This window comes from Neopsephotus bourkii, unplaced genomic scaffold (genome assembly GCF_033783945.1).
Source record: "Neopsephotus bourkii isolate Nb327-2 ecotype Australia unplaced genomic scaffold, CSIRO-AGI_Nbou_v1 NB_1680, whole genome shotgun sequence".
In the NCBI taxonomy this organism is placed as follows: domain Eukaryota; kingdom Metazoa; phylum Chordata; class Aves; order Psittaciformes; family Psittacidae; genus Neopsephotus; species Neopsephotus bourkii.
The window spans coordinates 703,127-719,527 of NW_026902154.1; the positions used below are offsets into that span (position 1 = coordinate 703,127).

At 60.6% G+C, this 16,401-nt stretch overlaps 2 protein-coding genes across 2 annotated transcripts; both read right to left on the reverse strand.

Moving 5' to 3' along the window:
* Positions 1 to 1,207: 1,207 nt before the first annotated feature.
* On the reverse strand, positions 1,208 to 8,732 carry LOC133224446 (RNA-binding Raly-like protein). The gene is made up of 7 exons (XM_061375933.1): positions 8,652 to 8,732; positions 5,338 to 5,416; positions 3,551 to 3,601; positions 3,129 to 3,277; positions 2,679 to 2,792; positions 2,351 to 2,508; positions 1,208 to 1,393 (listed from the first exon to the last, which is right to left on the reverse strand). Exons 1-7 carry the CDS (start codon positions 8,686 to 8,688, stop codon positions 1,208 to 1,210), a joined length of 774 nt encoding a protein of 257 aa, XP_061231917.1. The 5' UTR covers positions 8,689 to 8,732.
* Positions 8,733 to 9,709: 977 nt separating this feature from the next.
* On the reverse strand, positions 9,710 to 14,883 carry LOC133224431 (C-type lectin domain family 18 member A-like). The gene is made up of 12 exons (XM_061375903.1): positions 14,420 to 14,883; positions 13,724 to 13,815; positions 12,957 to 13,181; positions 12,794 to 12,891; positions 12,249 to 12,370; positions 12,050 to 12,157; positions 11,224 to 11,316; positions 10,999 to 11,105; positions 10,758 to 10,887; positions 10,584 to 10,680; positions 10,381 to 10,472; positions 9,710 to 10,248 (listed from the first exon to the last, which is right to left on the reverse strand). Exons 1-12 carry the CDS (start codon positions 14,517 to 14,519, stop codon positions 10,211 to 10,213), a joined length of 1,302 nt encoding a protein of 433 aa, XP_061231887.1. The 5' UTR covers positions 14,520 to 14,883; the 3' UTR covers positions 9,710 to 10,210.
* Between the last annotated feature and the right edge of the window lie 1,518 nt (positions 14,884 to 16,401).

Sequence of the window (16,401 nt, forward strand, 5' to 3'; positions counted from 1 at the left end):
CCGGGGCTGGCGCTGGGGCTGCCGGCTGGAGCCCGTTCAAGCTGCCGTCGGGGTTGCCGGAGGTCCCTGGTGCTGTCTGATCACACCTCATGCTGCTGGAGACACCCTGAGCTGGCGCTTGAGCAGCCCGAGACCCCTCAGAGCTTCCCACACAGCCAGAGGCCCGAGAAACCTGCCCAAGGACACTGGAGCTCGTTGCAGGAGACCAAACACAACCGGTTTGCAGGACATAAACAGCCCCACACGCTGCTGGAGACCCCCAGAACCAGCCTCTGTGATGCCCCATGCTGCCAGACGCTGCCTGACACCTCCCTGCTGCCATCAGCTGCCTGCACTCATCCCGGAGCAGTCTCGGGACCAGGACTGAGACCTTCCACCATGAGCATCCACACAATGGATGCTGGCAGCACGGGGCAGGAGCCATGCGGTGGCACGGACTGCACATCCCTTGGACCTCCTGTAGCGCCTGGGGGTGGCGAAGATGCGTTTTGTTGGGTTCTTATAGAATAAATAAGCTTGTTCTTATAGGAGCCTTCTGCCTGCATGGCTCTGCTGAGGCCTCTGTAGTGTGGGCAGAGGAAGGATGCACTTGTGACAGGCTGCCAGGCTTTGGGATCTCCCCGCTCTTCTCCCAGTGTCCTTCCTCAAGGGGTGTTTGAGGCACTGAATGGGGGGATGCAGTGGGGTGGGGGAGAATGTGCTGGTTTCCATTGAGAAACAGGCAGAGCAGTGCTCCTCCTGCCTCTGGGTTGAGATGGGGAAGACAGCATCGCAGGGAGCCTCCAGAGCCACGGGCGGTGTCGGCAGCACCCCAGATTGGGTACAAAAAGCCACACATGGGGTTCAGACAGTTAACTTCATGGGAGTCCAGTAACCAGAGAAAAGAGATACAAATCCTTTTTTTTTTCCAACACAATACACTCTTACCAGGGCAACTCAGAAACACAGAACAAGTTCCTACCAGCGAGAGAAGGGTGACCTAGGAGATGGGGACACCGGGCTGAGATGGGGGGTTTGGGGAGGGGATAGACTGACTGCTTGGGTGCAGGCAAGGAGCTCTGGCAAGCGTACTCCTGCTGACCACAGATGTGACCTGTGGCCAAGAGCCATGTGAGAGCAGGGGCAATGGGGAGCAATTGGGTTTGTGTTGCCCCCATCCTGGTGTTGGAGATGTGCTCAGCACCAGCCTAAGATTCCACAAAAGCCCCTAGAGGGGTCTGCGGGTGGTCCCACAGTGGGATGCAGGGGCTCCTTCTTGAACTGTACCTGTGCCTGCTGAACCAATTCCTGGCATGGATCTGCAGGGTGGGCTTGCCTTGGTGGGCAGGCAGGATGCGACCTGTGCCATAGGGGTTGGGACCCCTGGGGTGCTTTCTCTGCAGCTCACAGCACCCTGTGGGTGAGGAGATGCTGGCAGGCAGAGCAGCCAGGATTTGGGATGCTCCTTTGGGATATGGTCCTTTTCTTTGTTCTCCTCCCCTCCCCGGCCATGTCTTATCCCTAGGTCTGAAAACAGGAGGAAAAGAAAACCCAAGCACACTTGAACACAAAGACTCCTCTGGCCACGCTGGGAGGTGGAGGTGCTGGTGGCAGGGCATGGCTGTGCTCAGAGCAGGCAAGCCTCAAAAGAAATAGGAACACAGGATGGAAAGGGCTGGCCAGGCAGGGAGGCCTTGGCATCCCAGTGTGCCTACTGGCTCCCCTCATGGTCCAGAGTGGTTTTTTACCTGCAAGGAGAAACGCAGAGCATGGCTGCCCTTTGCTGTGTGCCAGCAGTGGGATCAGACCCCTGCACCCAGCTGGGGGATGTGAGTATGGGAGCAGATGCTTGGAGGAAAGGGATTTGTACTTCAAAGGGGGTTTTGGAGCTGCTGCTGCTGAAGGAACACACACAGAGGGGGCTGGTGCAGGGGGCTTGGGGCTGTCCTGGGGACAGGGGTGGTTGCACCCTGGCACAGTCGGGACAGCTTGGGGGAACCTGATGGAGCATCAACTCCGCAACCAGGTGTTCCCCACCAGGGCACAAGCTGCCAGCAAACAGGGATGAACTTCAGGAGAGCAGAGAGCACAGTGCAGGAAAAGGGCCTGTAGGGACAGGACAAGGGGGATGGCTTGAACCTGACAGAGGGGAGACTGAGCTGAGCTCTTAGGCAGAAGCTCTTCCCTGTGAGGGTGCTGAGGCCCTGGCACAGGGTGCCCAGAGAAGCTGTGGCTGCCCCATCCCTGGCAGCGCTCAAGGCCAGGTTGGACACAGGGGCTTGGAGCAAGCTGCTCCAGTGGAAGGGGTCCCTGGATGAGCTTTAAGGTCCCTTCCAACCCAAACCAGGCTGTGACCTGTCCCCACTCTCACCATCTCCTCTGTGTCTGTGCTCTCCTCTGTGCTGTCGATGCTGTGCAGGTCACTGTGCCCATCAGCTCCCCTCCCCTCCTGTCCCTGTGACCGCTCTTCCACTGGGGATGGTGACTCTGCTCCTGTCCCTAACCTCTTCCTCTCACTCTCCTTGGACCCTGCAAGAACAGAGACAGCAGAAGCTACAGGTACCCCTGCAAACATCCACCCTGCCCTCATAGGGTCCCCTTGTGCCAAGGGGCCGGACCGTGTTGTCCCAGCCTGGGGAAGCAGGGGGCACTAGGAATGTGCCACCTGGGTGCCGGCGGGTCTGCGCCTGTCCCCTCACCTGCCAGGCGCTCTCTCCGCTGGTCCATGCGATCCACGCTCTCCAGCAGACTGTCCACCTGCGCCTTGATCTGGCACAGCTCCCCCTTGATGGAATGCAGCTCCTCAGCGTGCACTGCAGGGAGAGGAGCTGTTAGGGTCCCACCTGGCTCTGCAGCACACCTGGAGCCAGGGGACACAGCCCTCGGCAGCCACCTCTGGAGCATCCTTCTCTCCAGAGCATCTTCTCCACCCAGCATCCCTGGGGAACACCCTTGGAACAGCCCCACCCTTGGGGAAGAGAGACAGGTCCAGAGGACAGCCACCAGCCCAGGGCAGTCCAGCCTGTGTCTGCTAGAGCTGAGGACTCACAGGAGTGGGGCTGAGTGGGACCTCTGGGCACCAGCAGTGCTCTAATGCACCAAAACGTGAGGGCTGAACCTCGTCTTCCTCCCAGTCCCATCACACTCACGCTTCGTCCGTTCCACCGTGGAGCTGGTGCTGCTCCTGGCCTTGGGCTGTGCACTTGGGCTGCTTTTTCCCCCTGTTCCCATGTGAGCTCGTCTGGTCTTGACTGGGATGCGGTTAATGAGGGGAGGGATCTTCTGGTACTCATACACCCTGCAAGGGCACAAAAGTACAGCGGCGTGACCACAGCTTTGGAGGAGCAGCAGCAGCCCCTCCAGCCAAGAAAGCATCTCTTAGGGGCCCTCTGTGGTGAAGAACCCCTAACCTGGGCATTGTCCACCCCACACACTGCTCCTGCCCCATGTGTTCACTTCCCAAAGCCTCCAGCCTAGGGATAAACACCACCGAGCCTCATGAAAGCAGGGTGATGGATGCCCATGGACCAACGCCACATGTGCTCAGCACATCCCACTCCTGAATGCTCACCGGTGTGGGAATTCATCTCTGCAGAAATCGTAATCGAGGTCACAGTTACTGCTGCAGGAGAGGGAGAGGAGAACGGAAGTCACCTGCTCTGCAGGGCCGTGGGTGCTGCAGGGGCACCCACCCACCTCCATCCCCATCCCTAGGGAGCATCCTGGAGGGTACCACACAAGCTGCAGCACACCCCGGGGCCTCCTGGCCGTGCCCTGGAGGCAAACCAGGGTGTTTGTGGGGGTGGAGGGAGCCCCTCGGGGCAGAACCATCAGGCTCTGCTCTCGGGAAGCTGCATTCTGAGCCCCCTGATGTTACATTTCATGGTCCAGGGCTCCGCATGCTGCAGGCTCGCTGGGCTCCAGATGAGATCTGTCAAGGGAGCTCCTCCAATGGGGGCAGCTGACGTGCAAGTAATGAACCATGCGTCGTGGACCGGGAGCAGGAGGAAAGATGCTGAAGCTCATTTTGCTGCTTCAGCTCTCCCAGAGTCAGGGGGTGTGGGATTAAGCCAAACCCAAGGGGAGAGCATTGCTGGGATGAGGAGCCTTCCCTAGCCACACTGCTGGGAACGGGGGGACCAGTGTGAGGTCCCCCAGGGCTTCAGGTTTTGCTGCAGATGAGTTTGCCACCATGGGACTGATGTTGGAGCTCAGGGAGAGCTGGAGGTCCGCTGAGGAGGGCAAATTGGGGTGCCCTGCCTGGGCCACCAAGGCTTGCCCAGCACAGGAGGCAGCTCAGAGCCCATCACAGAGCAAAGGCACCCCCAGCCACATTGTCTCATTCAGCAATAGTCTGCACAGAAAGCAGCCCGCAAGCTCCAGTCCTCCCAGTAAGGATGAGCTGGCAACACTAGGGGGCCACGATCTGTCCCTGATGACTGCTCCCGGGGTTGTTTTGGGAGCTTTGGGTCCAGCCTTGCTGCCTCCCAGCTTCCCATTGCTGCAATGGGGATGGTGAACGCTTCACATCCCACTGTCAACCCGAGGAGGAAGGTCACAACCTGCCTTGGGGAAGAGGTAAATGAGCAGGTGGGAGGATCCCAACCCATGCACAGGGCATGGGAAAGGTGCCAGCTCCAATGGCTGCTGCTGCCCAGAGCCTGTGCAGAAGTACTGGTGGCACTACAAGAGACCAGGCTTTGGGGTCCAGCACCCAGCTAGGGACACAGAGAGGGTTCTTCCTGGCTCAGCTCTTGGCTCAAAGCATCCACTGAAAAGAGCCAAAGCAGCAGCTGCCATGCCCCTGCCCCGGGGCTGAGGGGACCATCGGTCCCTGCCCTGCCCGTTCTGCATCCCTGTGGCGCCATGGCAACAGGCAGAGCGATTAGTTCAATCAGGGCTTCACAAAAAGCTCTAATGAGACAGACGGAGACCAGCTCCCTCCCCTCCTCACCACACGCCTGCCAAGCAGGGAACTGGAAGCACACAGGAATGGGGACCTGATCTGCTACCACCACCATCATGTACTGCCATCAGCAGGGCCACCACCACCACTGTGCCTCTGCAGGGGGATCTGTCCCCTGAGTAACAGCACCGAAAGGCCAGAACTACACCAGCATCAACGTTTGTAACATGTGGAGACCATGGGCACTTCTCCCTGCACCTTCAGATGGGGAAGATACCTCTATACCCCATGGCTGGCAACCAGCAAGGGCTTCAGCCACCACCAGTGTGTCCAGGCCCCATCAGACATCCTGCAGACCCATGTCCACCACCACATACAGGCTGGGTTTGGAGTGATGGAGAGCAGGGGAGGAAGAGGAGCAGGATGGGACAGACCCCAGCCCTAGCACTCACTGGTACAGGCTGCTGCCATGCTGCCGCTTCTGGCCCAGCCTGGCCCGGCTCAGCTTGGGCTCTCTGGCCATGTCCAGATCTGAGGAAAGACAAAAGAGCAGGGTGACCAGTGGGAAGAAAAACGATGTCAACACCCTACCCCACACTGGCTTCATGAGCTACACTCCTTTCCCAGCTGGAGATGTCCACTCCAGAGCATGGAGCACTGTGTGCAGTTCTGGTGTCCTCAGTGTAAGAAGGACATGGAGCTGCTGGAGCAAGTCCAGAGGAGGCCACGAGGATGATCAGGGGACTGGAGCACCTCCCGTATGAAGATCGGCTGAGGAAGTTGGGGCTGTTCAGCCTGGAGAAGAGAAGGCTGCGTGGAGACCTCAGAGCAGCCTTCCAGTATCTGATGGGGGCCTATAGGGATGCTGGGGAGGGACTCTTCATTAGGGACTGTAGAGATAGGACAAGGGGTAATGGGTTAAAACTGAAACAGAGAAGATTAAGGTTGGATATAAGGAAGAAGTTCTTCCCTGTGAGGGTGCTGAGGCCCTGGCACAGGGTGCCCAGAGAAGCTGTGGCTGCCCCATCCCTGGCAGTGTTCAAGGCCAGGTTGCACGGGGCTTGGAGCAACCTGCTCTAGTGGAAGGTGTCCCTGCCTGTGGCAGGGGGCTGGAACTGGATGAGCTTTCAGGTCCCTTCCAACCCAAACCATTCTACGATTCTGTGATCTGCAGGATGAGCTAGAAGATGTCAGCTCTTTCTAGATTTAAGTTTTTGTGGAGGATAGGAGTGGCCCAGGGTTGTGACAGGACATGGAGCAGCTCTGGCTGTCCCTGCAGCAGCCCTTTCCCATTGATGCCCCATTCCCAGGAGCCTGCACCCATCACAGCTCCAATCAGAGCAGCAGAACACACCTCTTATGATGAGGGTAATTAACCCCCAGAGACATTTCCCACCACCACCATGGTGAATCCTCTTTTCCTATTGCTTGCTGGGTGGTTGGGCCATGTTTCCAGGAGCCTCAGGATGCTGGTGAGCTCTGCCCACCACGGATGGGTGCCAGGGATGGAAGTAGCCCTGCTCCCAGATGCATCCCACTCCCAAAGACTGCCAGGACATCTATGATGCCGAGACATAGATGGAGGTATCTCCAAACATGCATATCACACCTCCCCAGTGATGCTCTTCACCCCTCCTCTGGGGTTTCACAGGCAGCACCAATATAAGCTGCAACGGGGAGGTTTATACTGGATGTTAGGAACAGTTGCTCCCCAAAAGAGTGTTCAGGCATTGGAACAGGCTGCCCAGGGCAATGGTGGAGTCACCAACCCTGGAAGTGTTCACACACCGTGTAGATGGGGCCCTTACTGCCATGGTTCAGTGGTGGCCTTGGCAGTGCTGGGCAATGGTTGGACTTGATCTTAAAGGTCTTTTCCAACCAGGCTGATCCTATGATAAAAGCCAGCTTTAATCTGTTTTCTGGGTATACACTTGAGAGCCACCTCAAGCAATGCTTTGCTAACATCTCCACATAATTACCTGGGGGGGTCGAAAATATCTCTGACCTCTGGGGTACGAGACAGTGGGTGAGATGCTGAAGGCTCCCTCTTGCATGCTCCCCCTTGGCCATGGTAAGCGTGAGGCACCACTGACCGTGCAGATGCCGCTGCACCAGGAACCCCGAGCTGAAGCTTCTTGGGTCCTCTGGGAGCACACCAGCTCCTCAGAGAGCTCCAGGCTGCCCCAGCAGCAGGCACATCGGGCACAGCTCTTCTCAATCTGTCAGAGCAAAACCCCTCCAATCCCTGCTGAGGAGAGGGCTCCCAAGCTGTAGGAAGCTGGCACTTGTGTGCTTTCCAGGCTGTCACCTTTTGTGATGAGGTCTGGGGGCTAGCTCTGCTCTGAGGTGAGCTGGGGAAGGTGCTCCATTCACCCTGTGATGCTGGCACCCATTTCTGTCCACAGCACCCCAGGGAGGCGAAGCTTGCTGCTAAAGCCCATCACATCCATCCATCCAGCATCCATCCTGCTCCCCTCCCTGCCAGTGTGACAGAGAGCTCAGCACCCCAGCCAGGGACCCCAGGGACACTGTCACAGCCCACCTGCACAGAGGGGACCTGGGACAACAGGGCTTCGTCACCCCAGGGGCATGGGCCTGGGTCTGGGCTCCTTTCACTGTAGTGGCAGAGGCACATCCTGCTGCTGGAAAGACATCCCTGTCCTGGGAGGGAATGGTGTCGGGGCCATCCCGGCACTGGGAAGACATCCCTGTCCTGGGAGGGAATGGTGTCGGGGCCATCCCGGCACTGGGAAGACATCCCTGTCCTGGGAGGGAATGGTGTCGGGGCCATGGCACTGGGAAGACATCCCTGTCCTGGGAGGGAATGGTGTCGGTCATCCCGGCACTGGGAAGACATCCCTGTCCTGGGAGGGAATGGTGTCGGGGCCATCCCGGCACTGGGAAGACATCCCTGTCCTGGGAGGGAATGGTGTCGGGGCCATCCCGGCACTGGGAAGACATCCCTGTCCTGGGAGGGAATGGTGTCGGGGCCATCCCGGCACTGGGAAGACATCCCTGTCCTGGGAGGGAATGGTGTCGGTGTCATCCTGGCACTGGGAAGACATCCCTGTCCTGGGAGGGAATGGTGTCGGGGCCATCCCGGCACTGGGAAGACATCCCTGTCCTGGGAGGGAATGGTGTCGGGGCCATCCCGGCACTGGGAAGACATCCCTGTCCTGGGAGGGAATGGTGTCGGGGCCATCCCGGCACTGGGAAGACATCCCTGTCCTGGGAGGGAATGGTGTCGGGGCCATCCCGGCACTGGGAAGACATCCCTGTCCTGGGAGGGAATGGTGTCGGGGCCATCCCGGCACTGGGAAGACATCCCTGACCTGGGAGGGAATGGTGTCGGGGCCATCCCGGCACTGGGAAGACATCCCTGTCCTGGGAGGGAATGGTGTCGGGGCCATCCCGGCACTGGGAAGACATCCCTGACCTGGGAGTAACGGCATGGGGAGGACTAAGCATGCCGGTAGCGGGAGGTACCCCAGCCCTGGGGAGGAGCTGGTACCTGGGTGGGGGCTGCTCGGTACCGGGAGGACGCGCGTGTCCGCGAGAAGGGACCGCGGCACCGGGGACGGCCATGCCCGGAGTGGGGCTGTGGGGCACGAACGGGCAGCAGGAGGTTGGCTGCGGGGCGACACCCGTGGCCCGGGCTGGGCTGCCGGTGCCGGAGCATCCCCCGGGAAGGGATGTGCGAACGGGGCCGGTGCCGGGGGTGTCACCCGCGGAGGGGGTGCGGGGCCGGCTCTGGGTCTGTACTCACATCTCCAGCCCGCGTCCCTGCTGCCGAAAAGCGTCATCCCCCCGCGGCACCGGACCCGGACCCGCACCAGGTACCGGCACCGGCACCGGCCTGAGCGCGCCGCCACCGAGCGGGCCCTACCACATCCGGGGGCTGGCAGGGGGGCGCGGGCCGCACCACCCCGACACGCCGGGGTAGGGGGAAAGGGGAGGAGAGCACGCCCCACCCCTTGCGCAGGGACGCTTTATTGCAGCACCGCGGCTGTCCGTTCCCATCCACACATCCATCCTCATCCCCATCCTCACGCCCACCTTCATCCTCATTCCCGTCCTCATCCTCGTCTTCGTCCTCATCCCTGTCCTCATCCCATCCCCGTTCCTGTCCCCATCCTCACTCTCATCCCCTCATTATCCCCGTCCTCATTGCCATCCTCCACCCTCTCCTTATCCCCATTTCACGCCCCTCCTAATCCCCATCCTCATCCTGTCCTTACCCCTATCCTCATCCCCATCCTTATACGATCCTCATTCCCATCCCCATCCTCATCCCCTCCTCATGCCTCTTCCCATCCCCATCCTCAGTCCATCCCTGTCCTCATCCCCATCCCTGGCTCCATCCTTCCCCTGACCCTGGCCCTGTCCTCATCCCCATCCTCCCTGAGCTCTTTACCCCACCTGGGACCTCCAGCCCCCTCTGACATGCTGGACTCTTGCCTTCCTGGCTCAGTTGTACCCAGCTTTGACCACCTCTCTCCAGCCTTACAGATGGTGATGTGGCTCGTCCTCTTCAGCAACATCCACCAGCGTCAGGGGCACACGCCTGTGGCCAGCATATGGGGTGCTGCAGCCCGGGGCTGGCCTGGGGCTGGAAGAAACAGCTCTTGACTAAGTCCACCCCCAAAACACCTCCAAAGTGCTGGAGACGTGAGCCCAGCCAAGAGGTGCTGGTTGACTCTCCTCCATCCTCCAGCTCCATTCATCCACAGATGGAGCTGGAGGTACCACCCTGTGTAGGCAGGATGTGGGCTGTGCTAGACAGAGAGACTGGTGGATCTGGCACAAGAGAAGAAGACAAACTGCTCTTCCCAAAGAAGAGGTCTTTATTAGCCACCCAAGTGATGGTGAGGAACTGGGTGATCATGAAAGACAAGATCATGACGAGGAACCTGTGGTGTCAGGCTGGGGGACTCCCAGTGTGAGAGCTGAGCTGGTCCTCACCCTGAGACATGCTGAGGTTTGTGCCCACTAAGAATTCCCCCCTTGACCCCTCATGGCATCTGCACCTAGGTCTGGATATGCCCCTGCTACCAATTGAGGAGGAGGATGCTGTTGGACCTGGTATCTCCCTGCCCGCAGGGCATTCACAGCGTGATGGCAACAGGAAGGTGAGAGGCAGAAGACAATGCAGTTTTAGGGATGCTGATGTAAAGTGGGTACACCAGGTCCTGACAGCCCCCATCTCCTGTGCGGGGGAGCCAGGAAGGGGGCCTTCGTGGCCTGGGCTTGGCACAGCACTGGGGTCATCCTGAGCCATGGGCTCAGTGCAGCAGCCAGCGCTGGCCAGGGCCTGGAGCTGCTGGCTCAGGGGTCCCGCTGCCACAAGAAGATGTGCTCCTGGGCTGTGATGGGATATCAGAGTCAGTGTCTGAGCAGGGCTGGTAGCAGGAACAGACCCTGCAGAGCCAGGAGCCTGCACCCCTGGGGCTCAGCACCCAGGGAAGGTGCAGGTGGGCTTCCAGCCACTCACTCACCAAACTGGCAGATGTACCGGTTCCGGGTCTTGCAGCGCTGGTCGTTCCAGTTGAAGGCAGCCAATGCTTGCATCTCCACACAGTTCCCAAACCTGTGTCCCCATGGGTATGGGGAGGAGATGTGTGTGAAGCCAGCCACCACAGGGGCATGGTGGTGACACCACACTGAAGTCTGGTGTCCTGCAGGTCCGACAGGAACTTACCCTTGGTTGTCTGGCTGTCCGAAAGCGAAGCTGGTGAAGGAGGACGGCTCACCCACATTCCAGCGGAAGGAAGCCTTAGACATCTTGTAGGTGAGGCCTGGAGTAGTAGGAGGCGGGGTGGTACATCCACCAGGACCCCGTGTACCCCGCACCCTGCCCACGACCACCACTTACCAATCCAGAAGTTCCCAGTCTCGAAATCGGTGTCTGTCACCCTGTTACCGGTCTCTAAGCGGCTGAGGTAGAAAGCCAGGATATCCTGGACCTTCTGGTTTCTGATCTGGGCCAACATTGCCCCTTTCTCCTGCAGGGAATGGAGCAAGTCAGAACCAGACACATGGCCCAGGCAGTGGAAGGGTTCATGGGGAGCTGTGGCATGATGGCATTGTTCAGCTGGTGTACCCCAGGGACTCACTTGGCACTTTAGTTTGGCTCCATAATAGGTGTCAGCCTCAGAGGACACCATGAAACAGTCGCCATCTATCTGCACATCACAGGCGTGGAAGGGGAACCGAATCTTTGCTGGGGACACAGGCAGAAGGTGGATCCCTGTGCCAGTGGCCCTGCCAGAGGACCCATATTCCCGCTCCAGGGGTCCCAGCCTGCAGATCCCTGCTGCCACCCTGCAGCACAGACTCACTGCCGCACTCAGCGCCGCCGTAGCCCACATCGCAGAGGCAGGAGCATTCCTCCTTCCTGAACTTGCCGTGGAGGCACTGCCCGCTGCACCTCACTGCGGGAGAAGAGCTGTGCTAGCTGGTGGGGGCTCAGCAGCCCCTGCCCATCCCAGCTGAGCTGGTTCTGCACAGCGGGTGCTGCACTGAGCTGAGCCGGTGCATGTTTGTGCTGCACAACTGTGTAATTGTGGGCACCGAGCAGACCATGACTGCTGCACTGGCCACAAAATCCCAGACTGGTTTGAGCTGGAAGGTACCTTAAAGCTCATCCAGTTCCAGCCCCCTGCCAGGGGCAGGGACACCTCCCACTAGACCAGGTTGCGCCAAGCCCCTGTGTCCAACCTGGCCTTGAGCACTGCCAGGGATGGGGCAGCCACAGCTTCTCTGGGCACCCTGTGCCAGCACCTCAGCACCCTCACAGGGAAGAACTTCTTCCCAAGATCTCATCTCAGTCTCCCTCTGTCAGGTTCAAGCCATTCCCCTTGTCCTGTCCCTACATCCCTTGTCCCAAGCCCCTCTCCAGGTTTCCTGCAGCCCCTTGAGGCACTGGAGCTGCTCTCAGGTCTCCCCTTCGGGAGCTTTCTCTTCTCCAGGCTGAACCAGCCCAGCTCTCTCAGCCTGGCTCCAGAGCAGAGCTGCTCCAGCCCTCAGATCATGCCCATGCCCATGCCCTGCACTGACATTGCACATGCACGCACTGCACCCACCCTGTGCACACACGCTCTGCACTGGCCATACACACGTCTCTAAGGCAAGGGAAGGCAGGGGTTCTGCGGGCGCCCCTCTCACCTTGGCAGTACCTTCCCGTGTACCCCGGGGGACAGGCGCACTGGCAGCTGCTCATGTCAAGGCGCCCATTGTTCCTGCAGCTCATCCGACAAGGGTTCCTGGGCACCTCTGGGCATGGCACAGATATGGGAATCAAGGCCTGTGGTGTCTCTGGAGGGCACTCAGGGGCTGGGGTGTGGGACCGGCCGCGGGTTCTCACCACAGAGCCCGCCGCTGTGGTCCCAGGACTTGAAGCATCCGGAGAGATCGGCGGTGCAGAGGGAGCACCAGGGGCCCTGCTTGTAGGGCAGGACGGGCGTCCCCGACACCTCCCAGTTGCCCCTGTCCCCCCAGGCAGCTGGAGCCCCGCTCACAGCGACAAGACACGCCCCTTTCCGGACTAAACCACGCCCACAGCCCACCAAGACACGCCCCCCCGGGCAAACTCTGACCACGCCCACTCCACAAAACTCCACGCCCACTCCGTCAACCGACACCCATTTATGGCAAACACCACGCCCACAACCAGCAAGCTCCGCCCACACAACGAGTAACGCCCACCTCTTGACACAAGGCCATGCCCCCACCTAGCACCACAAATCCCTATTGGCCAGTCCACCCGTCCACCTGACGCACCCCCGAGGAGGCCCCGCCCCCAGCAGCACCATCCCACCGCATTCCCCCCTCCACGCGCCCTCCGCACCGGCCCCAAGGCCCCGCCCACAGGTGTGCGTGCGCCCGCCCCTTCCCGTTCTCGGCGCTTACCCTGGGGAGTAGGCGCAGGCGAAGGCCTCGCTGGGGCCGTGCCCGCCGGGACAGAGGCAGCGGCCGCAGCCCAGCCGCCCCGCCGTTGCCCACACCAGCTGCGGGAGAGGCGTGTCACCCCGGCCCAGGGGCCTCCGGAGCCCCCCCAGATTCCCTCGCCCACCTGGGTGTAATGGCGGCAGGTGGCATTGCCGGCGCAGCGCCCTGTCCCGTAGTCGTAGCGTCGGCCCTCGGCGAACCAGCGCTCCAGCACGACCCCGAAGTCCCCGGTGGCCACCGGCAGCAGCACCTCGCTCCAGCCCAGCTGTGGCGCCGGCGGCGGAGCGGGGCCTTGCAGGCAACTGGCTGCCCGCTCCCCTGCCAGCCGGGCCAGCTCCTCGTCCCACTCCTGCAGGGGGGAGCGTGAGCCACTGAGGTCCCCAGGGACGGGCCCAGTGCGGGGGAAGCTGCGGGACAGCCCAGCGGGTGTCTGGGGACCACCAAGGGGGTTAATGCTGGGGATTGCTGAGGGACATCAGGAGGTTGAACCTGGGGGATGCTGCGAGGGGACTCCAGGGAACAAGCCCTGCTCTTCGTATATACAGGTGTGGGGTGACTGGGAAACATCAAGGACCATCGTGGCACATGGAGAACACTCTAGGGAACCAGCCGTGCCCTTGGTGTGTGTAGGTGTGATATGACTAGGGGGCACTGAGGGCCGTTATGGGACATGGGGGACCCCATAGGGACCCCAAGGCACCAGGTCTGTCTTTGGTGTGCACCAGATCTGGCAGGACCAGGGGCTAGCCCCACGCTGGCCAGCTCTTCTGCTCTGTTAGCTTGTTAATGAACTACTGCATAGCACCCATGGGCTGCCCCCCTCCCTGGGCATGCAGTGGGAGGTGGATGGGGACATCCAAGGGGGAGACACATGCCTGCGGGGGGGCTCACCAGCTTTTGCATGTTGGCGGCGGGGGGCTGCACTTTGCTCCTCAGCTTGTTGTGCAGCGAGAGCACCAGGAAGGTCTCCTTCACGCTGAGAGCTGGGAGGGGTGACAGCAGAGGCTGGGACTGAGGCACTGTGTGGTGCAAGTGCCTTCCCTGAATCCTCTGGTGTGCCCGATGGCTGCTTCCAAGGCCCCCTGAAGGATCCTGCCATCCGCCGCAGCCAGGGATACGGGGAAGGCACCCGGGTCTCCATGGAGACACAACGGGAGAGAAGAAAGCGCTTTTGGGCTGGGAGCACAAAAGGGGCAGGGGCCAGGGGGGTTCAGCTCACTGAGCCCCTGTCTCACATGAGTGGGCTGAGTCTGTTAGGAATGTACCCAGTTCCCACCACCCCCCTCCGTCCTGCCAGCACCCAAACTGCACCAAGCTGCACCCATCACTAGCCCCCATCATCAGCTCCCATCACCAGCCCCATGGCCCCCAGCACCAGCCCAGCCTCCCAGCCCCATGCCATCACCAGCCCCATGCCCCCCACTTCCAGCCCCATCCTATTCCAGCCCTCATCACCCACCAAGTCTCCTGTTGCCACCCCAGGATTCCTATTACCCACCTAGCCCCCTGCCTGCCTGGCCTGGTTTAGGGGACAGTGCCCAGGGTGCACCCTTAAATCTGCCACCCCCAACCTCTCTTCCCGATTACCTCCAGGAGCCAACCGAGACAACTTCTGTGGAGCATCCGACCGAGTCTCAGCCACCCTCCATGCGAGGAGGCTGCAAACCAGCAGCACCAGGAACTTCATACAGGTGTCTGGGTGGGGGGAGCCAGACCCCACAGCTCCACAGGGAGGATCTGGGGGAGATGAGCCCCTCTGCAGCAGCCCTGGTGTTGGGTTCAGCTCGGCTGCGTGGTCCTGCGCGCTCTTGCGTGCTTGTGTGTGTGTCTGGTTGCAGGATTTGATCCTATTCAGGACTCAGACAGGCAGCACTGGTCAGCTCAAACAAAAGCTTGACGGGTGAGTAATAGCTCTGTCAAAACAGTTGCTCACTGGTGCGAATGCAGGAGACAGCTCCCAGGGCCTGGGCTGCAGCCCCGCTGGGATGCCCTGCACCGGGGTCAGAAGCCTTGCTTTGCCCCAGCCCCACCGCCAAGCCAGGGTTGGGATGGGAAGACCCTGACCCTAATGCTAATGCTGACTCTAATGCCAACCTGCGCCCCAGCTCTAGGCTGCAGCAGAGCCCTCATATCCCCTTTAAGCTCCAGCCATGGCTGAGCTCAGCAAAACCACACCGAGGCCAGCGAGTCCTTGGTTCTGCCCAGCTGCTCTCCTCCATCCCCAGCCCCACTGGAGAGCCAGCCCCCACCACTGATCCCAAATCCATTCCTTCTCCTGGATGTTTTCCCACACTCAGCAAACGCTTGGATTAGCCTCTTCCTGCAGCCCTGCGTGCAGGCACCCCCAGAGCTGGGGCTGGCCGTGGGGGAGCCCGGCACCACCGGCATACCAGCAAGTGCTGTGACAGCCATCACCTGGCCCCGGCATCTGCTAGCCTTTCCTGTGACATGGAAGGCCCCAAAGCCTCTGGTGTGCGTGTGGAGAGGGAAGGGAAGGGAAGGAAGAGGCTGGTCCCAGTGCCAAAGGGAAACTTCCCTGCGGCTTGGCCTTGGCCAGGGGAAAAACCAACAAACACCCGGGCCCGTGCTGTGGATAAATCCTAGTGAGTGCAGGAGCCTGGCAGAGCCGTACCGACAGAACCTCATCTCATCCAGCCCCGGCATGATGCTCCTCGTCCTGCTGACAGCCTGGCTGGCCATGGGCATCCTGCAGCTGCCCCCCAAGTGCCCCCCGCCACGCCACAACACCAGCTACGTCAAGACCTCTGCCTTGTGAGTACTGTGTGTGGCTTGGGCTGCGTCATCACCCTGGGGATGGGTCCTGTGCTCCAGGGGACCATATTGTGTGGCAAATTGCCTGGGTGTGGTTGGCACGCTCCCCGTTGGTGGCTGGGGATGCACTCCAGTACATGGTAGCTTCATGCAACGTCCTGTCCCCCAAGAGCTCCAGGCTGCACATGCTACCATGCTACACATCCAGGCAGTGCTGTCAGCTGTCATTCAGCAGGCAACAAGCCCCCGGCTCCATTCTTGAGGCTGAGTTGCTTTGCAGCTGAGCACAAGCCACCCAGTCAGAGGAGCATCCTTGCTCCTGCTCATAGAATCAGAGAACAGTTTGGGTTGGAAGGGACCTTCAAAGGGCATCGAGTCCAACCCCGTGCAATGAGCAGGGACATCCTGTACATCTGAGCCTGGCTCCATCCCTAGCCTCCAGCTGGGACTGTGGTACCCCTATTCCCAGCCTCAGAGTTTGACCCAGAGCTGCATCCCTGCAAGGCATGGCATTTGCCTGGTAGAGGCAGGGTGGGACAGAGATCCGATGCTGGGCACACTTAGATGTGAGTGTCTTGGGTTGCTCTGCCCAGCTTGTGGCATGGGCTCGGCTAATTGGCAAGGATGCAGGCAGCTCCCTGAGAGCCAAAGCACGGCACTGAGCAGCAGTTCCCCTTCTGGCAGCCAGTGCCTGGAACCCATGCCCCATAGGGAGCCGAGCCTGCCACCAGGCCCCTACCTCCATCTCCTTCCACTACCTGCTGCTCTGGGCCAACCACACTGTGCCCCACGTGCTC

What these genes read in the sequence shown, in the direction of transcription:
- LOC133224446 (XM_061375933.1), bottom strand. Translation starts at nt 8,688, where the DNA reads ATGACGCTTTTCGGCAGCAGGGACGCGGGCTGGAGAT. An exon ending in CAGGGACGCGGGCTGGAGAT is followed by an intron (nt 5,417 to 8,651) that starts GTGAGTACAGAC and finishes GTCTTTCCTCAG; the next exon opens with ATCTGGACATGGCCAGAGAG. An exon ending in AGAGATGAATTCCCACACCG is followed by an intron (nt 3,278 to 3,550) that starts GTGAGCATTCAG and finishes GTGCCCTTGCAG; the next exon opens with GGTGTATGAGTACCAGAAGA.
- LOC133224431 (XM_061375903.1), bottom strand. Translation starts at nt 14,519, where the DNA reads ATGAAGTTCCTGGTGCTGCTGGTTTGCAGCCTCCTCGCATGGAGGGTG. An exon ending in GCCTGCGCCTACTCCCCAGG is followed by an intron (nt 12,371 to 12,793) that starts GTAAGCGCCGAG and finishes CTGGGGGGACAG; the next exon opens with GGGCAACTGGGAGGTGTCGG. An exon ending in CGGCGGCGCTGAGTGCGGCA is followed by an intron (nt 11,106 to 11,223) that starts GTGAGTCTGTGC and finishes CTGTGTCCCCAG; the next exon opens with CAAAGATTCGGTTCCCCTTC.